This window comes from Marmota marmota, unplaced genomic scaffold, assembly GCF_001458135.2.
Source record: "Marmota marmota marmota unplaced genomic scaffold, marMar, whole genome shotgun sequence".
NCBI classification, from domain to species: domain Eukaryota; kingdom Metazoa; phylum Chordata; class Mammalia; order Rodentia; family Sciuridae; genus Marmota; species Marmota marmota.
In genome coordinates, this window is record NW_026000080.1 from 2,684,581 (window position 1) to 2,711,986 (window position 27,406).

The 27,406-nt window shown below is 36.2% G+C and overlaps 1 protein-coding gene across 1 annotated transcript in view; it reads right to left on the reverse strand.

Annotated features, from left to right (window-relative positions):
• Clca2 (chloride channel accessory 2) overlaps positions 1–27,406 on the reverse strand; it is a 35,673-nt gene that overhangs the window by 7,102 nt on the left and 1,165 nt on the right. Inside the window, exons 2-12 of the mRNA XM_015504735.2 lie at positions 26,840–26,977; positions 22,411–22,561; positions 19,225–19,333; positions 17,958–18,117; positions 16,110–16,337; positions 12,749–12,979; positions 11,518–11,695; positions 10,603–10,709; positions 5,354–5,578; positions 3,740–4,010; positions 683–853 (exon numbers count right to left, since the gene is read on the reverse strand). Of these exons, the coding sequence (XP_015360221.1) occupies positions 683–853; positions 3,740–4,010; positions 5,354–5,578; positions 10,603–10,709; positions 11,518–11,695; positions 12,749–12,979; positions 16,110–16,337; positions 17,958–18,117; positions 19,225–19,333; positions 22,411–22,561; positions 26,840–26,977 (1,969 nt within the window). The remainder of the gene's footprint in view (positions 1–682; positions 854–3,739; positions 4,011–5,353; positions 5,579–10,602; positions 10,710–11,517; positions 11,696–12,748; positions 12,980–16,109; positions 16,338–17,957; positions 18,118–19,224; positions 19,334–22,410; positions 22,562–26,839; positions 26,978–27,406) is intronic.

A 27,406-nucleotide genomic window follows, 5' to 3' on the forward strand; every position in this document is an offset into this window, starting at 1 on the left:
AACTGTTGAAGTACATAAGTAATACTTATAAAATTGATTTTGAAATTGTTTTTAGAGAGACTACAGCATCATATATTTGTATTTGTTATATTTTAACTATTGCTACCCATCAGGGACTAAAAATAATGGTGTTTATTTTTTTTAATATGCATCTTCTATTTATTTGACACTTTTATCCAGCAGAAAATCAGAACCCCTTTAGGAATCACTCTGTTGTCTGTAACATCTGAGCTTGTACTTATTCAGAAACTCATTTCCTGTGTAGATTATTTGGTCTGTTTGCTTCCTTCTTTTAGCTGCTAGAAACTTTTCTTATTTCTCTTTTCTAATCCTCTCCAGGGGAAATATAGGAGCCAGAACTTAGAACTCCCAAGTCTCTTTATCTCTTAGTAATTCTGGTGAAATTGTTACAAGAAAGAGGTCAGTGATTACTAAAATAAAGGTAGGAGTGGTCTATGGGAATGACCTATTATCAGAATATCCGCTACCATGACTCACTGAGTATTGAGGAGACAGTCAACACACTATATTGATATAAGTATAAAGAATTTTGAAATTCCATCTCTTTCACAACTCTCTCCTTTCTCATCCTTCCTCTTTGCTCCACCCAGTACACACCCACTCATCAAAGATATGTACATGAAATGAAATTATTCAAATTAACAGTACTAATCATTCTTACCATTTGCTATGTAACCTGGTACGTACATAGCATGACTTCCTGGGACAGAGTGGGCTACAGCACTTACGCTGGGAGAATGATTGACATGCACTTTCAAGCTATATCTACCATTTACAGCAAAGGAGAAAAAATACCTCGAGTATATTCCATCATTTTTTATAACATCAGCACCTGTATAGACAAAGATTCAATGTCAATACTTGTCATCATAGTTGATTGCTAATATTTAATGCTACTAAAATAACATTTCTCCTCTTATTCTTTTCATTTTAGTATCTGTTATCATGATTATTGCTATTTTTTATTTTATGAGGTAACTAAAGACTAAGGGTCCAATAATTTCTTCCTGTTATTCTTTAGCCTCTGAAAAATTATTTTCTAAAGGTGAGTGAGTTGTACCTACTGCAGTTTTAATAAAACACTTAAAAATCATCTTTAAAGCTTTCGTTCCTATCATTGAAAATGATACTAGTTTTCCCTAGAAACCAAGTGTATTTTTAAGCTTATTTATGGTCATAAACTCTTTTGAAATAATATATATTCTTCCTCTAAGAAATAAATATGTATTCACATATACACATTTTCATACAATTTTCAAGAGTTTGTGAATGACCTGAAGCTGTTTGATTAAGAATCTCTGTTGGGGGGGAAGAAAACAAAAACAAAAACAGAAGAACTTTGGTCGTTGATAAAATTGTATGGAATTGCTTAATTTCCTCATTAGAGAGTACATGGAATTGTTCTAGATTCTAAGAGTACTGATAACCTGGAGTTTGGCAGCTTTGGTTCTGTCCATAGTGCCATGATTCAGGGGACGTGCTGATAGCTTTGCCAGTGCTAGACTCCCTTCCTTTTGCACTGATCCTTAGAGAGCAGTTCAATTCAGAGCCAAGTCTATGAATGGCAGGAAGACCTAGACCCCAGAATAGCAGGTAGACCACCAGCTTAGGCCAAGTACAAGTCACATTCACCATTCAAGTGCAGGTGGCCTCTTTGGACAAGCAGCTTCTCCTATCCCAGTTGTCAATTCAGTTCTCACACCACACTCCCAGCCCTGAGTCCCAGCACTATACCATTGATAAAGTAGAATCTTCCTCTTCCCTACTGCAGAAGCAGGCTCCTTAACATGAGAAAAGCAGAGTATATTTAAATAAAATGAGTGCTAAACATCTTATTATCAAGGTAGACTTAGCAAATTTTTTTTCTATTGGAAATAAATAAGAGTATAGTATTTATTAGCAATTTTTTTCTATTAGAAATAAATAAGAGTATAGTATTTAGTGATTTAATGACTAATAAGATGGTTTAACATTGTTGAGAAATTCAAAGAAAAATCTCTCCATCACACAGTCAGCACTGCCAGCTCTGTTAATCGCTGAGGCAGAAAGAAATGGGGAAAGACCATTGGCTTGAGAGTTAAGAAAGTTGGCTTTAAGACGTGGATCTGCCACTTAGTAGCTTTGAAGCTTAATATCTCACTTTTATTTCTGTAAAATGGGATAACTTATCATACAGGGTTGCTGTGATAGTTACCTGAGAGTATGCATGAGAAAGTACACTGTTAAATTATAAAGCATTTTGTAAATACAATTTATTGTTATTCGTTAATTTTACTTTGCAGATAAATACTGCTTCCATTACAGAAAGTATTAGACAACTATGCACATGTGTGTTGAGTGTCGGGGGGATACAGACTAAATTTACACTTAATGTCTAAGTAGCATTTTTCAAACAAATGAAATGATTCAGGGAATAAATATAAAAGCCTATTGAATTGAATCAGGTGACTTTCCCTAAGAGAACAGGATCTATTCTCCAGGCCAGTTCACAGGCTGGAGCAAGGGAGAAACATTCTGTACAGTGCATATTTGGACTGTACACTACAAAATGAAAGCTTGGGCCCCGCATAAGCAATCAGAACATGAGACGTTCATTTGTCTCCATTCCAACAGGCAAACAAGAAAACTTCTTGGTATCCCCCTGAGATGAAATTGAAGTACAGTCCTCTGAATGAACTTTGTTCATAAATATTATACATGATTGCTGTGGTAAGCTAGCTGCACTACAAAAGGGCTGCCAAAACCAAGAATCTTGAAAAATATCAACTTAAAATAACAGAGCAGAGGTATGTGGTTTTATTAGCACATTAAATATTTGGGACTACCAATATAGACTTCAGGGTCTATTATCATTCTGAGAATTTAGTTTAGGAAAAGAACAGAATGGGAAACAAGAAATGAGGAACAACAAAAGAGTTTTAAAAATTTTAGTCAGAAAGAGTCCAAGTGCTGCTGTCTGCCTGGTCAGATGCTCTGCTATCCATACTGTATAACATGGGGCTCTGAATTCCATTTATGCAGAACAAGAGCTTTGAATTAGCATTTCTTATTTTACTTGGTATTCCCAGTGGTGGGGAAATCTCTATTTTGATTCCACTAACCTGCTGGCCTGGTCTTCTTTGGGACCAAGTCACACACATCAAAGGCATTGCCAAAGATGTGCTGTGTCCTCTTGTCAACTCAGCTACCTGGCCAAAGAATAGTCTAGGGCCATCTCATAAGTCACAGTTCAATTTCCGATTTTTTTTCACAACTGGGTCCAAAGGGAAAATATGGCTTAACTGTCACTGCATATCCCTTCTTGAGTTTTCATTTGCTATGTTTTACCTGTCCCGTCTAATTATTTCAGTGAACCGGTAAAACTGTTTACTCTGAGAGAAATACGGGCACATCATAAGGATACACAATTTTGTTCATGAGTGACCTTATGAAGCAAGAGTGTTCGACGTCACTGGCCATGTGGAAGCCAAGACCAAGGAGTTCAGTGGCTTCCTCCCATCTTTTTACAATCAAGATACAGTCACTCTGAAGAGCCTCATAGAGACTATTTTCTCAAATTAGCCTGCAGCTATTTAGTGTATCAGTGATTCTATGAGAATTTGAGATGGAAAATAAAAATAATTGAATTAAAAAAATTTAAGTAGGCTTATATCAATGCAACTTCACCATACGTGGCAACTCTCGTGAACATGTAGAGCACCATGACATTCCTCATTACCTGCTCCGTCGTCAGAAAGTTTCAGCATGACAGGATCTCCAATCTCTGGCTCAACCATCGCTGTAACTGTGGCATTAAGAATGGGGTAAAACCCTCTTTTTACATTTGCATAAATTATCACGGGATGAGGAAAATAGGTGCTATCTCTTTCCACAAAGGCTTCCACAGTGGCTGGGGGCACAGTGGAGCTGGAGGCATGGGAGGCCACTGTCACTTTCAGGGCCTGAGGAGAATGGTGTGTATTGTTCAGGGTGTATATCCAGTGCCCAGGCTGCAAACAAAGGGTTTTTGTTTTATAAAATGTGAGGGGGAAAATTAACAATTTTAAAGCATAATCTAAGATCTTAAGGGTGGGGAGTTTAGATGCCATCACCTGCACAGTCTTCTTTGTTGGAACTCATGTGCTTTGCCATTTTCTAGTGAAGTCTCATTTGAGCATTAAGATCACCTATCTATTCTTGTTTTGGAATCATAACATTAGTAACAGATGAATGTCAGGAATCTCCACATCAAAAATATTTCTATGGTGTTTTGATACAGGGAACCTAATCCAGACAAAGGGGTTGGGCAAAAGGAGCAAGGAAAAGGAATAGTGTTTGCCCTTGTGCACAGATGTGAAAAGGATTCAATGAGCTGCAGAAAAGTTCAATAGGATCAGAGCATAAAGTAATTGAGAGGAAGGTCAAGAAAGGTTGATCAGATTTGCGTTTCAGAAGGATCATTCTGAAGGAGGTGAAGAATTGGAGGGATGCCAGTTAGAGTCAAGGCCAGTTAAGAGATTGCCAACAGCGATGGAGGCAGGGATAGTGTGTGATAAGGCACTGAGTTCAGGCAGTACAAGAGCCGATCTAATCAAACCACTGCCCTGCTTGAAACTTTCAGTGGTTCCCATTTACCACCAGGATTTAAGCCCCTCCTACCTTTATTCTGCAAAGCTCTTGCTGACATGGCTCTTCATTCCCTACTTCCTCCTTTACCTGCATTCCCAGGCAATGTTCTATTGGAGTTCATCTATATTGAACTACTTGCAGTACTACGAACAGCAATGTTCTTTTTCTCTGAGCCTTTCTATGTGCTGTATCTACCTTCTGGCCCCTTTATTCCCCATATTTCCATTTTAAAGTCCTCACTTCCAGAAAGCATTTCTCCTTCCCACCCTTCTGTATGCTCTGATAGTGCCTTGGTACTTACTCCTTTCATGGCCTCTTATTGTAAATCACCTACAAGACCAAGCAGGTACTCAAAAGCATGTGTATTGCACTGTTCATGTTATAAGTTTTAAGCAGAGAATTTTTCCTAAGCATATAGAAAAGTATGTCCATATGGATTACATAGAGAAGGATGTAAACTAGAAAAAAATTATTTGTACTACTAGTAGAAATACTAATTTCCACTGTTTGAGTTATAAGTTTTTATGTGAAGTTCGAAATATATTTTAGTTGCTCCTCTTAAGTTTTTAACATCTACAAAAATTTTTCATAAAATTTAAAGTTTTGATATATCAAAATAAAATCTAATTTACACACTAAATTTAATAATGTGATTCAATTGAAAGTCAATTGGCTAAATGTTGTTATAAATGTGTGTTGTTATAAATAATTCCTTAACACCTACCTTGGCAGTTCCTGGGATCAAAAGGCTAGCTGTCCGAAAAGCTACATTGATGATAAAATTATTCATGTAGTATTTTCTTCCAGTAGGATCAAGTAATACAATCTCAGGGGGACCACTGGTCTGCCACATGACTAGGAAGATAGTGTTATTGCCCACACTGTTATCCACAGTCACAGTGTTTTTCAATTGATGGTAAGGGCTAACATTTTCACCCATGCTTTCAAGCTGTTAAAAAGAATATATATGTGAAAGTTTCTAGTGTATAAATGATCATTTCTCCTTTTTCGACAAACAAAAACAAATTTGCAAGAATAAAAACATTTAATTTTGACATATAAAATTTTCATATAAAAATGCTTTTCCAAAGCAAAATATTATATAAGTGGTGCTAAAATATTTTGTTGTCGTTAATGCAAGTATCCTTTCATTATTCTTTTATATATATATGACAGCAGAATGCATTACAATTCTTATTACACATATAGAGCACAATTTTTCATATCTCTGGTTGTATACAAAGTATATTCACACCAGTTTGTGTCTTCATACATGTACTTTGGATAATAATGATCATCACTTTAATAACCCCATGCCCCCTTCCTTCCCCTCCAACCCCTCTGCCCTATCTAGAGTTCGTCTATTCCTCCCATGCTCTCACTCCCTATCCCACTATGAATCAGCCTCCTTTTATCAAGGAAAACATTTGGAATTTGGATTTTTGGGATTGCTAACTTCACTTAGTATTATCTTCTCTAACCCCATCCATTTACCTGCAAATGCCATGATTTTATTCTCTTTTATTGCTGAATAATATTCCATTATATATATGCTACATTTTTTATCCATTCATCTATTGAAGGGCATCTAGCTATCCCTCTCCTTGTTCTATATCCAAAGGACTTAAAAACAGCATACTACAGGGACACAGCCATATCAATGTTTATAGCAGCACAATTCACAATAGCCAAACCATGGAACCAACCATCATTATTCTTTATCAAGAATGATTTAGCTGTTCTCATATCATCTCTCATCAGAATGAACATTGGCCTCAAATCAGCAATTATAATAACAAACTTTTAAAAATTTATGTTTGTGAATGTACTTAAATTGTTTTAATTTTTAGATAACATATCCATATACTTTTATAGATTTTAATAAGAAATAAATTTGGGTTTACAGGCTGCATTTAATAATGTGATTCAATTGAAAATCAATTGGCTAAATGTTGTTATAAATGTTGTCACTCATAATAAACTGTCTGCACATGAGTGTGTGCTTCTGTGCATGTTCACATGTGTATAACATGCACAGTACATATATGTGCCTGGCACTGTGCTAAATACTTCATGTATATTGTATCATCTGTTCTTTATGGAAACCTTCTGAGACAATGCTGTTCACATTTTACAGATTAGAAGTAATTTGCCCAATGTCATAACAGCAAAAACGTGGAATAGGATAAAACTCATGTGGGTTGGCACCACCAGAGCCTCTGCATCTAATTACTGGGTATTCGCAATAGATACAAGTCTGTAAATAATTTTTAAATTACATTTATTAAAAACATTAGAATACTGTAAAATTGCTCAAACCTGGAAAAATAATATTAGTGAATGGCAGCAAAGGTATCGTGGATCAATTTAACAAGTGTTTGTGGGCTGCCAATGGCTATGCTGTACTCTCCACTGGGCCCTGGGCTGCTGAAGGGACTTTAGAGGTGGCTTCTGCCCTAGGAGAACTAATGATATGCAAACAATAGGGAGCAGCAGCCAATGTTGGGAATGCTAAGACTAATTTGAGACCATATGAAGACTATTTTATATTAAATTTGGTTTTCATGGGTTTTTTTGACAGTTGGTTTTATACCATGTTAAAGAGGAAATAACAGGGTATAAAGATTATGGGGAATTGGCAAGAGAATTGATTATGGTCTAATCTATCTATAACATATATGTCATTTATAATTCACATTTTTACTTTATCTTTTTTAATTTAAGTTTATTTTAACTGATAAAAACATAAAAATTGCACTTACTTATGGAGCACCATATGATATGTTGATATAAGTATACACTGTAATTTTTAACTCAGGTAAAACATTTTATCTCTGAAATAATCATTTCTTTAGGGTGAAAACACTCAAAATCCTTTCTTCTAGCCCTTTGAAATATACCGTACACTGTCAATGTCTATCTATAGTTACCCTGCTATGCACTAGCACACCAGAATCTCTTACTCCTAACTAAAATTTACTACCCAACAATCAACCTCTTCCCATTTCTCCCTCTCCCCTACTCCCTATGGCCTCTGATAACCACCATTCCACCCTCATCTTCTATGAGATCAGCTTTTTTATATTCCACCTATGAGTGAGATTATGTGCTACTTATCTTTCTGTGCCTGGTTTATGTCATTTACTATCGTGATTTAATCTTGGTATGTGTCTAGAAAAGTGTCCATTTCTCTTAGTTTATCGGATTTGTTGACAGTTGTTCATAATAATCTCTGATGAATCTGTGTATTTGTTTGGTGTCAGCTGCCATGTATCCCTTTTCATTTCTGATTGTATTTATTTAAGTCCTCCCTCAATTTTTATTTGTCTAGCTAAGGGTATATCTCTTTTGCTTTCCTTTTTGAAGAACAGCTCTTTATTTCATTAATCTTTTGTATTTTTTTAGTCTCCATTGCATTTATTTCTGCTCTGATCTTTATTATTTATTTCTTTTCTCTTTCTGGCCTTCTCTCCTTCCTGTCCCTGGTCTTTATTACATTATTTCTTTCCTTCTACTAATTTGAGGTTTGATTTGTTCTTGTTTTCCTAGTTTCTTGAGATGCATTAATTGGTTGTTGATTTGAGAACTTTCTGCTTCTTGATATAAATTTATTGCTTTAAGCTTCCTTCTTAGCATTGCTTTTGCTGTATCACATAGGTTTTGGTATGTTATATTTCCATTTTCATTTGTTTCAAGAAATTTTTAAATTTCTTGATTTTTTTTTTACTTGATCCGTTGGTTGTCCCAGAGTAAGTTGTTTAATTTCCTTGTATATGAATAATTTCCAAAGCTTTTCTTTATATTGACTTCTATTTTATTGCACTATAATTAGAAAATATACTCAATGTGATTAAAATTTTTAAAAATTTGTTGAGACTTGTTCTGTGACCCATCATATCCTGAATGTGGCATGTGCTGTTGCGAAGAATGTGCCTTCTGCAGTTGTTCTGTGGAAAGCCCTTCGGATGTCTATTAGGCCTGTTTGATCTAGGGTGAAGTTTAACTCTGCTATTTCCTTGTTGATCTTCTGTCTGGATTGATCATATGGTATTAAATTTGCTACTAGTCTTGTATTGGGATCTGTCTCTCATTTTGGGTCTTTTAATATTTGCTTTTATTTGGGTGCTCTGATATTAGGTGTGAACACAGTAAGGATTGTTACTTACTCTTGCTGAGTTGACCCTTTTATCATTATATAATGATATTCCTTATCTATTTTTTACTGCTTTTGATTTAAAGATCTCTTTGATGTGATATGAGTATAGATACTCTCGCTTTCTTTTGGATTCAGTTTGCATGGGATATCTTATTCTGTCTGTTCATTCTGTCTATGTGTTTCCTTAGAGGTGAAATAAGTTTTCTGTGAGCAACATATACCTGGGTCTTTTTTTAAAAATCTATTTAATCACTCTATGCCTTTTAATTGGAGAATTTAATCCTTTTAATGTAATTATTAATAGGTAAATTACATTATTTACCTATTAATAATTACATTAAAAGGATTAAATAATTAATAATTAATAAATTAATAAAAGTTACCACATTTTGTAACTTGTTTTCTAGTTTTAATATTTTTCTTTTTTTTTCCTCCCTTATAGTCTTCCTTTGAGGTTAAGTGGTTTACTAGTGTGTTCTGATTCCTTGCTTATTACTTTTGGTTTGTCTGTTATAGATTTTTGCTTTATAATTACCATGAAGCTTACGAAATACATTTTTTAATAATAAGCTATTTTGAAATGAGAGCAAAATAACACAGTTATAAAGATAAGAAAATAAACAAAAAAGAGAGAAAAAATCAGACTAATGAAACTCTGCACTTTCACTCCATTCCTTCCCACAATTTGGATTTTTGATATTCAATTTTACATATTTCTCTATTGCCTATCTCTTATTTTATTAATATGCCTATTATAAGTTATTTTATATTTTAGTCCTCATACTACAGATAGGAATGGTTTGTGTTCCATGTTTACAATATTAGAGGATTCTAAATACATCTGTATAGTCAACCTTCTGATGTTTTCCTCTTACTCATGAACATCTCTATCTTCCAGTTTGAAGAACTCTATTTAGCATTTCCTATCACAGGTCTGGTGGACACATACTCTTTCAGCTATTGCTTGGGAATGTCTTTATTTTGTAACTTCATTTCTAAAGCTGGGTAGAGGACTTTGGGTTTAAAGTTTTTATCTTCAATATTGTGACATCTCATGCCACTCTTTGGCCTATAAGGTTTCTGCTAAGTCTATTGTCAGACAAATTGGGACACTTATGTGTTATTTGTTTCTCTTCACTTGCTACTTTATGAATCATCTCTTTATCTTTAACCTTAGAGAATTTGATTACAATATGTCTTGGGCATTTTTTTTTTACTTCTAATAAGGTGGTTATTGCCTTTTCTGTGTACATATCACCTTCATGTTAAATATTTCCTAACAATGTACTCAGTTCATTGTTTACATCAAGTTATTAACTTGGCAGATTCACTCACCATCTGTAAGGAAACTGAAGATGAAATTCTGTTCAAAACATTATTCAGTTATGTCCAGGATATTTAAAATAATTAGAAAATATCGATCCTTTTAAAAACGGCTTAATTAGTAAAGAAGCAAAAGTAAAATACCATCTGGTCGGTGGAAAGTTATCATGGAACTGAAACTAAATACAGTTTCCTATATTTCTTTTGGGCCTTGCACCAACCCACTCTCCCACCCCCACTTGCATTTTGAGTCACAAAGAAGTAAGCTTTCTCACAGACCTTGAAAAACAGAAGTAGTAATTATAGAAAATGGCTCCTAGAGAAGTACAGGCATCACCTGGCTCTTGCAACACCAAGAAGCTCAGTAAAAGCCTTCTACACACAGATGATTACATACTCCAATGAAGTAAATGGAACAGTTGGTACAATTCATCTGTTTCCCTAGCTTTCCCTCCTCCGCGCATCAATGAACACAACATTGAAGAAATGCTGACCTGAATGCTCTGTTGAAAAAGGTCTCCAGTTCCAGAGGAAATTCTACTGAAAGCATCAATCATGCTATTAGAGTTTGATTTATCTGGAACGTAAAACTTTAAACCTCCTGAAATAGAAATTGGGAAATTAACTATATAGGATAAAATAAAACAAACAAACAAACAAAAAGATAGACCTTTCCCAACAAACTTTCTTTGTATTGGAGTATTAGTTTCAGGGGGGTTGGATCTGAGCTTGATATACTGTGTGATATCTTGTATAGCTAGCTGCACAGTAAGTAGCCGTAGGGGTTAGTTTTATCTGCTCTGTTCATATCTGTATTGTCCAGGCCTAGGATTCTTCCCATTATGTCAGAACTAAATAAGTGCTTATTGAATAGTTTGGGATCATGGCAACTACTAGATAACTTAGGTTAATTGCTATCTATATTGCTATATATTTATATTTATGTTCTGAAAACATCACTTTCAGAAATAATTCAGTAAGTCCTAATTTTCAATAGTAAAATCAGCATACTCATTTTTTATCAAATATAAGGAATATGAGATAAGTTTATCAGTGCTTCATCAGAATTAAAAGGATATGTAACTCACAATACTGTACCCATCCCTATTATGGATATTAGTGTAGTTAGTCTTAAACATGTTTTTTAGCTCCATGATTATACATCCTTAGGCTGGTTTAACAAAGAAATTATGCAAATATATTTTTATTGGACACATTTAATTTGGACATTCTAAAGAAAATATAAAAACAAAATCAACAAAATTTTATCAATGGTTTGTAGTGTACTTTTAAGAAAACATTTTCTGTTTTTTTCAATTAAGCCAAATAATGTGAGTTTCATGATTGTGTTTTGAAAATTCGAGTTTAAAAGACACACTATAACAGATAAGTTTTTAGAAATTTATTACCAGTAACATGGGATAATTCCTCCAGGTTTCCCACCGCAGAGGAGCCCAGGACAATGGAGTGGACGGTTGACCCACTGCTGAGCACTGTGAGCAAGCAGTTGCCAATGTGCTCGTCACCTCCACTGGTCACTAATATCATCACAGAGCCATAGGTTTTGCCATTCAGCTTTTCAACCACCTGAACATAGAATATCAGTCATTTCAAAGGAAATATAGTTCAAACTGTCTTATTTAGCAGGAGAATTCACTCTCAGTCTAAATTCCTTAACAGTGGGACACATGCCTTTTGGAGGTCTTCCATGAATCTTCACACTCTGTGCCATCCCCACTGAGTCCTCACCTCACCCAGTCACAGCACTCGTCACCCCATGTGCCACTGCCAAGTTGCTTGTGGGCAGGCACTTTTCCTGTTCCAGCACCATGATGTGTCCATAGCTAAGAACAGTGTCCACCATAGAGGATATGGGCTTTGTCACTGAATGAGAACCTTGCCTCTGAGACCCAGCAAGTGCTTAGAGCAGTGTTTCTCAACCATGGCTACGTATGAGAATTACATAAAGAGTTTTAAAAACTTTGAATGATCAGATCACCCCCAGAACAATGAAATCAGTCTCTTGGAGATGAAACCAAGGCATCAATTGGTGGTGGTGGTTTGGGCACTGGGGATTAAATCCAGAGCTTCCTGCATTCAAAGCATGTGCTCAACCCTCAGCCTCTAAGTATTTTTTAATCATGAGACATCAGTGTACAGTCTAAGTGGAGACATAACTTGGCTATAGGCAGCCTGAGGTTTTGCTTGCTACTAGAGGCTTGACACTTGGCTGCAGCTCAGATGCTCTTTTAGAAAGACTCTGACATTCCTGAATGTCAGAAACATACTCATTTTGACTAGAAAAACCAAGGGTAACTCTGGCTACAGCTGGGACAGACTCAGAATAAATAGGAACAGTTTTAAAAGTGCTCAGATATTGTCTCTCATTCTTGGCCATGGTATTCATTTATTTGTTCATTCCTTCAATAAGCATTTACCAAGCAACCATTACATGCTGAGTACTTTTCAAGATGAACAAGACATTGTCCTGGGATTTTAAGGATAATTCATCATTGCTCTCCAATAGCTGAGGCTGTAATAACCACATGGTAATAGATTACCCCTAATTAGAAAGAACCTCAGAAACAAAATGAAGGAAATAATAATAATGGTGATGGAGCTTAGGATACTCTACTGTACCTCAAATCCTTTTTTAAGCCCTGAGCAGATACTGGTTTCTGCTTCAGCTGACACAGTGGTAGGCAGATACGAAACCAGCAGCTTTCGGTCATCATCACTGTTAATTTGATGTAGCTGGGCTCGAATCTCTCCTTTACCATCGAAATTGACAATGCCCACAAAAGAGTGAATTTCAACAATCTGCATCAAGTAAAATTCAGCTGCTTGTTGCAGTCGGAGGAGTCTGTCAGCCTACATCCCAAAAAGGAAAAAAAAAAAAACAGATGACAATGTCTGATTTGTAGACAAAAGTATGAACTAAGTAATTCAATTAGCAAATGTCTCGACTAATTCTTTAGAGATGTTGCATTATAGTTTTTTGAGTTTTAAAGAGTGACATACTACTAGAATATTGTTCTATTAATTGCAGGTTCAAAATGCATGTTTTCGGGGAAGGAGGGATGGTTTGGAACAAGCTAGCTCTTTATAATAAGAACGCATATCTTCACTATTTCTCTACATCTCAGAACAAATTGAGTCTAGATTTGTAACCACTTCTTTTAAAATTCAGTGCAGGTAAGAGGCAACATTGCAAAGAGACCCTGTGGTGGAGAGGAGTAACAATCAAGGGACCCAATGTCTACCTCTATGTTGCTACCCCCTTTTATGGTGGCCCTCTTAGGCTGGACACTTCATCCATATTGTGAGGTTAATAGTATCTTTCCTGATTAGTACATTAGACAACTGAGATACTTATGACAGTATAAAGTGATATCAGTGGCCAGGTTTGTACAGGTGATGCTACTGATTAATTCACAGCAGTCACTTGTTTTGAAGGCTATGAGGAAAGAGAAAGGAGCAGCAAGCTGAACTTCATTGACGACCTCATCAGGGATGATGGTGATCTTTTCCTTCAATCCAAACAGTTCCTCTAATACCCAGACCCCATTTCACATATTTTAGTCCCACACATATCTTAATGCCCCAATATATGTCTCTAACTCTACATACTTTTAATTCATTCTTAATCTTGACCTCTGTTCTCAACTAATAAGCCAGAAACCTGGAACTGTCTCTTACCATTCTTCTTACCAACCCCCATGTCTTTGAACAGGTCATGTCAGTTCAATGTTAGTTATAACCAGACCCATCAATGCCCTTCCTTCTAAAGTTACCTCTTGGCCCCTGCACACACACTTTCCTTTCCAGGAATGCCCTCCCTTTTCTTCCTTCATCTCATCCAGCCTAGCCAGCTCCCCCTCATCATGCAAGATTCAACTCCAGGTGCACCTTGTCAGTGAAGCCCTTCTCTAGCACCCCCTTCCACAGCACCAGATGAGGCCTGGTCGCCACTCCACAGTGACTCACACCTCAGTGGAGACCTATCACACATGTTTATTCACATGTGTGTGTCATGTATCTCTTTGTATTATGTTTTAAAGCAGATACCCTGTTCTTGACATCTCTGTGCCCACTGCCCAGGCCAGCACTGTGTGAGTACTTGATGAATGAATGTTCAATGAGCTTGTTATTTTGGGCTCATTTCTCTTCTACTTATTTTAGGTCTTCTCTCAAATACAATTATCTTTCCCTTCCTCTTCATTCATTCTTGCTCAACAGGGTCAGGGAGCCAATATAAATTACACAGAGACCATATTTAGGGAAATCATGCCCTGTTCAACTGCAGGCAGACAGCATGTCCACATTATCCAGATGCTGATTGCTGAAGTGGATTTCCTAATACTTCAGAGGCAAACATTCTCTGACTGTTGATCCTAGGAATAAAGACAGGAGAAATTCTCTCCTTGACAAGTACTATAATAAAAATGACACTAACAGTTATTGATTATGAGCCAAAAATTTTATATTTATTGTCTCACTTGTTCCCCCTCAAAAACTTATTAAAATGGATAGTGACATGCTGGTAAATATTTAGTAACTGGCTTTCTGGCTTTAAAAAAAATGAGCTCTGACTTGTAGCAGTTACCAATTTCTATGGAATACATATTCCTACCCTGGCTGATATCAGGTTATCAAAGCGATATCACTGAATGCAGAGGGAAGAAAAGATGTTTAGGAGCAAAGCAGCAAACCCATATGGGAAGATAAGGGATCAAGAGACTCTTTTTTTTTTTTTTTTGGTAAAGGGCCAGATAGTAAATAATTTAGGCTTTGTGGGCCATTAATTCTCTGTTACAAGTACTTCAATCTGCTATTGCAGCAATAAAGAGGCATAGGAAATATATAACAAATGAATTGCTATGTTCCAAACTCAACTTATGGACACTGAAATTTGAATTTCATGTAACTTTTAGGTGCCAGAAAACATTATTCTCTTGATTTTTTTCTTAACTATTTAAGTCTAAAATTACTCTTCACTTGTGAGCTATGTACATGGTGGGTCAGACTTGGCCCATGAAATAGTTTGCCAATCCTGACCATTAATAAAAATAACAAGTAGTAGAAGAAAATTAGAAAATTATGAGTTTTGAGCATTTAGTTATTTTGATGTATTTTATTTAATCATAAGTTTACATAGTTTAAATCTCTCTCTCTCTCTCTCTCTCTCTCTCTCTGTGTGTGTGTGTGTGTGTGTGTGTGTGTGGTGCTGGGGATTGAACTCAGGTTAGCACATGCTAAGCATGTGCTCTACCACTGAGCTAAACCCCTATCCCCATAGTTCAATTTTTAATAATAGCTGTTTGTAACAACTGAATTTTAAGTTTCCTAAAAACTTAATAGTTGACTCTCTTGAAAGCAGGTGTTATTATCTGTTTTACAGATGAGAAAATTTTGCTTCAGAGAGGTCATCTTATTCTTCATTACACAAACAGTAAGTGAAAGAGCCAAGACTTAAAACACACCTGCCTAATTCCAGAAACTATGCCTTGAACCACTCTGAGAGATAGAGTTTTCCAGAGTGGGTTTCAAGGAGCTACTAGATTGTCAGATGACTGAACTAGAAGTTCTGTACACACTGGCATGGAAAACACACACACACACACACACACACACAGTAGGTATTTGTGCCTGCTGCAAGTTTGGTCAACTGCTTCCACCAGGGATGTTCACCAGTGAGTAGAATGTGACCAGACAGATGCTATTTGTTGCATGTCAGAGTTTTAGAAAAGGGTCTTGGTGGGAAAAGTCACAATTAGTAGCAAAAATGCAGATTAGGAATTATCTGTGCATCTTATTTGTCTTATCCTTCCTTTTTGGGGCCCACATTCTGAATTCATTCCTCTCATCCCCAAGAAAATGCCTTTGACTGTTCCAAATCTTAAGACTCCCTCATGCTGATCCTTACTCCTGAAAATATAAAGGATTAAAGACTAATAGAAAAAAAAATGATGCTTTACCCCATTTTAGTTCAAAATGTTACCTCTGCCATCTTGCTGGACACATCCAGCACTAAACAGACCACCTTGTCACCGGCCTGTGTAACAGTGAAAGTGGGAGGAGGTGGAAGCTCAGAACCCTTCCAGGGAAGGCTGCCTTTGAAGTCAGCAGAGTCTGCCATCACATCCCACGCACTTCTGAGGCTGCAAATTTGGTTCTGTAGGTTTGGAGCTTCTTGGTTGTGAGTACTTGCATTACAGAATTCAACTACCTGGAAAAAGAAGAGTCCATCAGAGAGTAAACCTCCTCCCAGACCCAACACACTTCTCATTTTCCAGCAACTCCAGATGAAAGAAAGGGTAAGCTGAAGGAGAGGGAATCTGAAGTACCTCAGTCAGAGACTTCTTCCTTTAAAAAATGACATCAAGCTTACAAATCAACTGTGGTACCCTTTGTTTGATACACTAGCACCCTTGTGGTACTGACAGCAATATCTTAAAGCTTATTTGCACTTAGATAACAGAGAGCAGACAGTATGTATAGCTCAATCTTAGAAAAATAAAACAATATCCCTCCCTATTTTAGCATGATATTATGTTAAGGAAACACCCTAGGAGATATTATCTTGCCCAGCCTATCCATTGGAATCATATTAAATGACAACTGCACCTTTATTTGTGAATCAGCATTTATTGATCTTGTGCAAATATTGATCCTGTAAAAATAGGATAAGGGGAAAACCTTAAATCTACTTCCTGACACACACCTCCCTTTTAGAAAAAAATTTTTTTTTTGGTGGTGCTAGAGATTGGGCCTTGTGCATGCTAGTCAAGGACTCTACCAAGAAATATAGTTTTAATTCATTTATTAGTAATAAACCAATGTCAAAATCCCACTTAAATGTATGGTTTGCATTGCAAAGTAATATTTTACCATCTATTCCCAGTGGTTATATTACTATGAGTAGACAAATACTTCCTGCTAACAGAGCCATGGGAGCTTAGAGCTATAAGGAACTTTATAGACCCTAGTAGTTCTATCTCTAATTTATACAAGAGAAAGCTGAGTAGGATGGGTGACAGGAGCAGAATCTGTTTTGTTCATTTAGGTCTTTTCCCTATATTTCATGACTATGGTTAGGAGATTGTGGAACATTTTTCACCGGATATTTTTGAGTAAGCCCTTCAAAGGATTACAAAGAGGATACAAAGTCACAAAGAATAGGGAGCAAATACCTAAAATTACGTTGGCTTCAACACTAAAGTTATAAATTTAAAACATAATGGATAGGACAAGAAATATGAAAAATCATCTTAGTTACAAATGACTCCTTACCTTGACTAGAACCAAGCTGAGGGAAAAAAGTTAACTGAAAGGAAAGCAAGAAATGTTTCAATACAAGAGGCATTGGTCCGCCACAGAAATATAGAGAAAATTCCACAAAGCTATGTGTCCACAGTGTTCCCAACCCCATGGAGAGATGACCCCCAGACTGACTTTCAGGTCTTTGTGAAGTTGGATAGTACATCAGGTCACGAAGGTTGATTCCACTGCTAAGCAACTTAGCAAGACCTTATCTCAAGGCATAAAATAAAAGACTATGGATGTGGCTTAGTGGTAAAGCACTCCTGGGTTCAATATCCTTAGGACCAAAAAAAGAAACAAACAAACAAAGCATACAGGAACACCACCATATAAGCATTTATTTTGTGGTCTCCAGGGTCCCCTTGTTAACTTACTTTCCTGGGAAGCAAATTATCACATTTATAAAGAAATCTTTATTTGGTGATCATCTTGGAAGGCCTCAGTTTTTAAGTACTTAAAATATATACAACTATCTTGGGAAGAGATGGAACCTTACAGGAGTTTGTCATTTCAAGGACATACTTACAGAAGATAAACTTTGCATGAACATTATTGATGCAGTTGCATTTTGGGTGCTGTTGTAGATAAACACACATCCTTCTTTGAAAAGCTTACTAATAATGCAGTTTTCTTGGGGGCAAGGGCCTTTTTCACACACAAAAATGCCTGTGATGTCAGATGAACATCTGAAAATGAAAAAAAAAAACGGGGAATTGGTTCTTTTGTAGAGGTACTTATGTTACTTCTTGACTAGCTTATATAATAATTTGTTTCAAGGATTAGAGCTTGCTAGATACACATAAACATTTTAAAACTGCTCTACTAAGAAAGCTCATCAATTTAGAAATGCACTTCACTTTATTTTAAAGCATGAGTCTTGATGAAAGTGTTCTGTATTATCAAAGGTTTTAACCAATTAGAGTCAAAGCAAAAGTTACTAGGAAATCTAGAGGAATTTTAGGAGACCCAAAGAAGGGCATGAATAGCAATAGCTGTGGCAGTGCTACTTTTGGTTTGGGTCCACTGGACATCAGAGAAAGAAGAGAATGAGGATGTAATGATGATACTTAAAAGGATTTCTTCCTCAATAAACAACCTCAAGTCTTGTTGATGGGAGTGAAAAACATTGCCACTTTGAGGAGACAATTTAGTGAGCATCACAGTTGAGAGTACCCTCAGACCCAGTATTTCTGAGAGGAATTCAACAGACATATAGATTAGCCTGCATGCATGAGAAATGGCATATGGATAATACCTGCATTGTTATTGGGAATAACCAAAAATAGAGATAATTTATGTGTCCAATAGGAGGGAACTGGTTGAATAAATTATGGTATATCCACACAATGAAATTATTTAAAATGGGGTGAGGAAAAAATATATACTCATATTTATTTGAATTTTCCTGAAGAAATACTGAAAAGAAATAAGAGACTAATCAACATGGTTACTTAGAGTGGATGTGAGGAAACATAATGAAGATAGTGTTGGGAATGAGACTGCTAAAAGTTTAACTTTTTATGTTGTTTTGACATATGAACCACATAAACATTTACCTGTTTTTATTAAAGTGCAACAAGACTTGAAAACAAAAAAATGGAAGGATCTCTTCCTTGTTAATTTTTAATTGCCAGAACAAACTTAATTTTATTCTTATTTTTTTATTTTTATATCACATAATGTTAAAATCAGAATAAAATAAAAATAAAATAATAACATTTATTATTTCTTCATAGTGAAAATTTCATTAATTTTAGAGTCAATAAATTTTAAACATGAGAAAAAGTACTAACCTTGTAACTTTAATTTGATTTTGTCCATTTATATAGAAAGGTTTATCATTATTATATTCATCAAACACACCCCAACGGAGATGGGCCCATTCATGGACAAACACTCTGCCTGTGGGAGACAAAACTTTTACCTTTGAGCTCCCAAAAATCTGAGCCATGGGCCGTACTAATGAGTGAATATGTTATATCCCTCAATTCTACACCTCTGTCTAAGTCCTCTCCCACCCTCCCTTCCCATCTCTTCCTACCCCACCTCCAACCATCATAAAAAAAGGCAGTATGGAAATATATTTGTCCTGTAAATGCAAACCAGTGATTTTCTTATTGTAGATCTTCAAGAAGCTAATGAGGAATCCCACATCCTCTCATTTTCTCGATGAAGCTATCTAACAGGTTTCTATTTAGCTTTATGGAGACCTATAAATCTGGGGTTTGGAGAAAGGGGAGAAGTATATTCTGGCGAGCAAATGAACTTCCTATCTCTAGTCTGTGCTATTCAAGTGTGCCTGCTTTTTTCCTTGCAGGTAATTCTCTTATCTACAGCAATGACTGAAACCTAAGGGTCAGGGAGGAAGTAGGGAACAAAAAACAAGAGCACACAATCTTCTTTGCAGCTTTAATGTCCCTTTCTCTTTTATTTTATTCATATTTTTCCATTTTTGTGTTTATTTCCAACTCAGTTCATGGCAGCTCCATCCTCAGCATCAAATCCTTTATAACTTTACCTTTCTGACTCACATTTCCTTCAGATCAGAACTTACTTCTTTCCCCCAGAAATTGTCCAGGTGAACTCCACTCCCAAAACACACATTTCTATTTTTGGAATCACTGTAAGTTCTGGGAACTCAGAAAGTACTTGCTGAGTTGGCTTAGGTTGTGGCATGTTGCACAATTTTGGATCTGGAGACAGAGGGAAGGAGGAGAATGGCCCCAGCTGAGAATTAGGGAAGGAATGTTCCTACTCATGGAATTTGGGAGTGCTAAAGATACATAGCAGTGCAGAGGTAATCTGCATCTTGTGGTTGCCCGAGGAAGAAAAGAATCTTTATAAATTTTTTTACTTGTTTAAAAATATAATTTATATGCACACATATGGCAAGTAGTCAAATGTTAATATCTACAAAGTTGGCATTTCCAGGCAGAGGAGTATTGATGGATAGTCATAGATTTTATTTTATTATTTTTTTCTCTATTTTCTAAATTTTCTATAATGAATTTGTAGTATAACAGGAAAAATATCATTTTGAAAGACACAGGAAAATATTCTTTTAAAAATACTGCATATGCTTTCAAACAAGCTTACACTTAACTCATTTTCCTCTTCATTGTCAAAAAAAAGGAGTTTGTTGTTTTTGATTTGCTTTTGTGAGTTGTTTTTTAATTGAGTCCTGCTTATCTACTCTGTCTTCATTTGTCTTCTTTTTACTTATTTTTATTAAACATGAATATTTTTTCATCTGAGGGATGCTTGACTGGTTTTCAATATCTGATTCTTCCATCAGCTGGAGCTGATTCTTCATCTGTTTTTACAGCCTTTATTTCTGCTTTTCACGATTTCTTCAGCTGTCAGGTCTCCCTTTTTAAGAAAAACCTATGTAGGACTGTTCATTTCTTTGTCACTGTGGTTAGTATCTTTATCTGGGAGCTGAAGCTGGATTCTCTAATCTCATCTCTTCTTTTGTACACTGTGCATAACTCATAGAAAGCCAGTGACACACTGTGTTTTCAGTGCTTTGTCTGTCTGTCTCTAGAAGGCAAGCTCCTCTGAGAGGTACTATGTTGCATCTCTGTATCTAGATGTGCAGAGCCTTGGTCTCTATGGTGGGCCCTTCCCTCTACCTGACTTGCTCCGTAAGGCGGGACAGGATCCAAGCTTGGCAGGCCACACTTAAGACACCTGGTTCTGTTTGCTCATGGCTGGTCTGGGTAAAACCCGTTACAGTTTTGATAAAGTTTTACAAAGTATATTTTTTAGAATATGTCATTTAACTCCCTGCTAACTATACAGAGAATAACAAAATCTATTTAAATTTGAATAGGGTAAAAACAAAAAACATTAAAAGGCACTATTGTAAGTTACAAACAAAAAGTTAAGGTTGGAAGTTTAGCCCTTGACTGACTGACCTGTTCTCACTAATTTCTCAGATCTCACCCACTGTCCTCCAGTCTGTGGCCTGCAACCTTGACTTCTCTCCCAAGTTCCAGTCCACATTTGACCACAGGCCGAACTTCCCAGCAGGACTGGCTGGGACTCCTCACCATCATCTTGCCTAAATCCACACTTAAGGGTTTCTCCTTTCAACCGGTCCCTCTATTTCTAAGAAATTGGCGCTGTCCTTGTTCCTTACTGCCTCCTGGACATACCTTTTGCTTTTCACTCTGTATCAGTTCCGACCTCTATTTCTCTTTTGAAATTCTGGAATATTTTTTATCACTTGGAGTTGTTAGAATTAAATAAGAAAATATTTAAAAAGCAAACAGCAGGGCACCTGGCACATAGGAAGTCCTCGTGTTCTAGTTACTGTCTCTCCTGTCCTTCCCCTCTCACCACATTCACTCTTCCTCAAGCCTTATGGCCTTTTACCTGGACATCTGCTAGTTATTTTCTTGATAACCAGGTCCTCCCCCATTGATTTGAGTTTGTCAGGTTATCCACACAACCCAACTAATCTTCTGAAAACACTGTGTCGCTCCTGTGCTTATGAACCTTCAGTGGTGAGTTGCTCATGTGAATATTTGGGGCTGTCACATCACCTGGCTCCATGTACATTTCGGTATTTTCTCCCATACCAATCTCTGTGCCATCCGTGGGGTCTCCTTCTATACATCTCTCAAACATGCCTAGGTTCCTCACAACTACAGCTTTATTCACACTCTTCCTGCTATTCTCTCCTTCTCTTTCATTAATCAAAAGATGACACTTTAAAGCCTTTTTCTTTTGTGAGACCTGTTTGGACCACCTTTGTCTCAAAACTTTACTAAATTCTGAGAGCACTTCATTAACCTAGTGCTTAACTCTTCCTGACTTTCTTAGTTCTTCATCTTTGCATGTGCATGTGACTTTTCGCCCCACCCAAACTCTAAGTCCTTGATAAGTTTCAGGTTTTCTGAGTCCTTTTGAGCACCCGACATAAGATCTTGGGAATACTAATGTACAGTAGTTATTTTCTGATTAGCCACACCTACCTCGTGATCCATAGCCAGCTATTAAGTCATCATTCAGTAGGAAGTTCGGTGTGAAATGAATGTATCTTCCTTCTTTTCCACATCCTCTGTATTGCAGAGTGTATGGGTCATCTCCTTGTACCCCATTCCAATCAGTCACTATGACATCTGCCTAAAGTAAAAGAAATATGTTGCGGTACTCTAGATTTTGACTGTGATATTGTTGGCATAAATGTATGTTAAAGCAATCTTCACTGTGCACCTTATATTTGTGCATTTTTCTGTATATAATTATACCCTTATTTAAGAGCAGATTAAATAAAAAAGGAAGAAAATAAATGCTTTATAGATGGAACTTAGAATGCATTCACAATTAAATATCAACTAAATCATTTGGCACTTTCAAAAACATCTACTTTTAAAGCTTAGCAAATTTCCGTGGAGCTTCATTACCTCCTTTTGATCTTCTCATTTAGAGAATGGTAGGGATATTTAATCTAGAGGATTAAAATATACTTGAAAGTCAACACTGTTAAAAGTCTGATGTTATAGCACTATAAAATGTAATAAAATATTTAAGGAGATTTTAAGAGCATTTACATATCATTCAGAACTGTGCTGTAAAGAGATACAGCTTTTTACAAACAACTTTTTGTGGATTATTTCATTAGGGAAGGCAGTAAGATCTTTTTCACCTTGTCCTTTCATTCCCATAACCAATTTGATTAAGAAATCAGTCATTCTAGTGAAATTACATTTCTTCTTAAGTCCTGACCATTTCAATTATGATTGCTAAAACACAACATTCAAAGTCTGAAAGTAAATACCTATTCATATAACCATCAAGACAGCATCAATTTATATATCACATTGTTTCTCTTGTTTTAGAAACAAAGATAATATATTGTCCCAAATTTGCCCTTAGAAATTAAGTATGTTGTCAAGTTTAAAAAGGGGAAGAAAGAAGTTTATTTTGCAACAATACTTCTAATATGACCTTAAATATATAATTATCACTACATATGCTATGCGTGGGTGTGTGTTTATGTGCATGTATGTATGCACTTGCCACCGAGGAGAGGAAGAAGATATTTTCCATTTTTCCACCTTGTTCATTTTTTTCTGATGTAATGAATTAATTTTACAATAATTAACATTTATATTTTAAAAAGCCAACGGCTTTGAAAAACAACACCTACCAAAATTGCTAAAGAGGTTGTGCCATTACATAGTCCTCATTTGGACAACACATCACTCCTAGGCTTGGAATTTTGACCAAAAGCAAAAAAGAAAGACTCCTTTGCATGGAATGGGTGATACTCAGAGGCTGTTTTGGGTTACATTAGGCCTTATAGACTATTGTAATTCAGATCTTATCTACTTTTCCTAACCTTTTCCCTTGTCCCCTGATTCCTACCTACATCATACTGTAGATTCACAAGGACAAGAGCTACCTTGCTTGTCTTTGTGTCCTTTGCAGTGCCTAGCAAGGTCCTGTTCATATTATCATTCACTGTGTGCTTGCTTAATTGACATGATGAAGTTAAAGGAAATGGCACCCAAAAGATACATGAATAGCATTCAATTTCTAATCTGTCTGCTGGTCTTTCTGTTTAGTAATATTGTTACATATGCTTTACTTATTTGTTTCTCTCCCCATGATGGCGATCAGGGGTTCTACCTTTGGCAACCTGGTTTTGATGCTGGGTGTCTCCAGTACTTCTCAGTCCTACTGAAGACCAAATTGCTTAATGCAATCTCCATCAATCACATAGAGACTACATAGCTTAGTGCAAACAGCATAGGTTTTGAAGTCAAACACCCATTTAAATTGTGGCTCTAATTTATTAGGTGTTTGATTTGAGACAGACTGTTGACCTTCCATGAGCCTCAGTTTCCTAATCTGTAATAACAGCAACCAATTTCAGGCTGCATGATAATTAAATACTACATGTAAATTCTTGGTACTTTCTCCCCAGTCTGTCCCAGTTCCCTTACTTACCCTGTCCCTACACGAAATATTATCAAATGCTTTCATCTGGTCAGAAATCAAATGCTTTTAAGAACCTCTTTAACTTCTTCAGGACACTAGGGTACCTATTTACATTGCTATGCCATTCAGTTTCTGAGAGTAACTTCAAATGTGAGCTAAGAATTAAAATTACTTTAAGAAATTTCATACCAAATAACAAAAATAAGGAAAGGGGCAAGCTGTGCCACATGTCTCTGCCATTCTGATTGGACTATAACAAATCTCGAGCCTACTCCATTACTGATGCCCTGAGTTAAGCTCTTCTCAGTGTCTCTACTCTGGGCCCTCCTGGCAGCTGTGATGGGCTCTTGTTCATAGTCACTCACCAAACTGATTTAACATTTATTTATACTGTACATACCAGTATGAGCTGGGCATCCCTGTGGGAAAGCACCCTGATCTCTAGTTCATGAGAGATCTTCAAGGGTAATTCATTTTTAGTTGGAAAAGAAAAGATAGCTGTTTTAGTAAGCTTTTTCACTTCTGTGACTCAAAGACCTAATCAGAACAACCGTAGAGGAGGACAAGTTTATCTGAGGGCTCACGGTTTCAGAGGCCTTAGTCCACAGAAGGCCCGCTCTATTCCTTGGGGCTCTAGGTGAGGCAGAACATCATGGGAGAAGAGTGTGGCAGAGGGAAGTGGCTCACATGAAGAGCAGTCTCCACTTGGCAAATACAAATTCACTGATTGGGTTAAGACTCTTACAACCCAGTCATTCTCCTCTGAACCTTCTTGCATTTTGTCTCATACATGAGCTTTTGGATGACACCTCACATCAAAACCAAAACAGTAGCCATTCTTTGCCTTATAACCTTCTGTCCTGCCTTCATATTTCCTCACTTCCCTAAACCAGCATCTTGGCCTTGGGCTAAAGTGAAATTCTGCTAATTTACACCATGGCATGAGAAGGCAGTCATATTTTTATATGCGTGGGTGGCTTGTGTTCTTGTCTGTACCTGTGTGTTACTGCCTCTGACAAGATGGTGAATAAAGATAGTCATCCTTGGAATTTCTCCCTTTACTGCTCATCCTCAGGATAAAACTGACTGTTGGTCCTCAACCAAAAATTTCAGCAAGGGCTGAGGTTGTGGCTCAGTGGTAGAGCACTTGCCCCTCACATGTAAGGCACTGGTTTGACCCTCAGCCCCACATAAAAATAAATAAATAAAATAAAGCTATTGTGTCCATCTACAATTAAATATATATATATANTAATTGACTATGCAAGATAACTCCAGCCACCTCCTGTTTTCAAAACATTAAATGTGTAAGAGCTTATAATCATCCTTCCACTCCAAGGATAATGGAGGTGAAGGAATATGAAAAAAAGCATGCTAAACTCACCTTTTCTTCTCAAGTCACCAAAGTAACCCTGAACATTAATGTTGGAGACTATTAGACTTTAGAAAATTGCTATGAGTGGACATTGAATCAACTGTAAGGGGTCACACTTTGTATAACTTCTGGTTAAAAGTGATTGGACAGTGGTTGGTGGTGTAGCTCAGTGGTAGAGTGCCTGCCTTGCACGTGTGAGGCACTGGGTTTGTTCCTCAGCACCACATAAAAATAAATAAATAAAGACATTGTGTCCATCTATAACTAATTTTTTTTTTTAATTAGTGATTGGAGAACAATTGATTCAACATGAAAAAAAATCACTAAAAAATGGAAAAGAAAGGTTGAACAAAACAAAGTTAAAGGAATAATTAAAAAAAATAAATTCTTATATTTGTACCATCACTGATTTCTGAATATTTTATAGACTGGTTACCTGTACATAATTATGTCACCATTATCTGTACAATTTTTAGTTGCTATCGAACTTGTTTGTGACTTTAAAGTTTATCAGACATTAATTTAGGCATGAAATAACAATGCTATGAATTCATATGATTATGCTCAAATGCTTATGTGCTGTGCTTTTTACCATGCTATACTCTAATTTGCATGCATCTGTTATTAACAGTTTTGGCTTCATTTATCATTTCTGTAATCAGGCTTGTGACATTGATGCTAATTAATGTTCAATTAACAAGTAGTTACTGTCTATCTATTTTGTTTCCATTAAGGTTATAAGGAGGATAATTTACACAGTGAGTTTTTTTTTTTTTTTTTTTTTTTTTCAGCAAGGATCCTATAAGTTATTTAGTAAGATCTAAAAACGTACTTGGGCAATGGCATTTTACTTATTTTTCCACTCCATGATTTATACTCATTTATTTTATTTTCATATTTTTAACAAGGATTTTTTATTTTTAATCGACACAAAATAATCATAATATTTATGGGGTACAGTTCATATATTTTGTCAATAAAACTCTGCCCAGTACATTAACATCAATAACACAGTTTATTTTGTTGCTTTTTGTTTCACTCAAGTTTATTTAAGCTCATTTAGTGAAATCCTGAATGCTTACCTTTTCATATGATTCTTGTTTTACTTTGCTATAATTATTAGCATTCCATGTGGCAGGTATTAAAATCTGTATATTTCTGAAAAATACTCTTCTCTTTGTGGCATTGAATAGGTAAAAAGAAGCTTCAGTTATCATTTCCTATAATAAAACAAAAGACAAACTTATTTTTATCACTCATAACATATTTTGGCTTTCTGAAGGAGTTCATGAAAGCACAGGAGCAAAAGAAAAAAAAATTAAAATTTCAATGGTTATCTGGAAGAGATCAGAGTGCAGGTCTGGACTTGCCCTCGTGATTCTACTAATTTTTTGAAAGGGTTTTAAGCTTTTACTGAACAAAACTTCTCATGCCACACCTGTGGGCATGTTTGAGACCACACCTATGATGATAACTATTTTCACTCGAGCAATTCCAAAAGGGGCTTTTAAGTAATGATCCTCCCTTGCCATATTCAAGTGAAAATAGGCAATTGCTTTACACCACTCAGGTGAAAAGAGAGATTTTTTTTTGCTCTTGCACCGTACCACCGTACGCACTCTCACCCTTTCTATTTGAGAATTCTCATC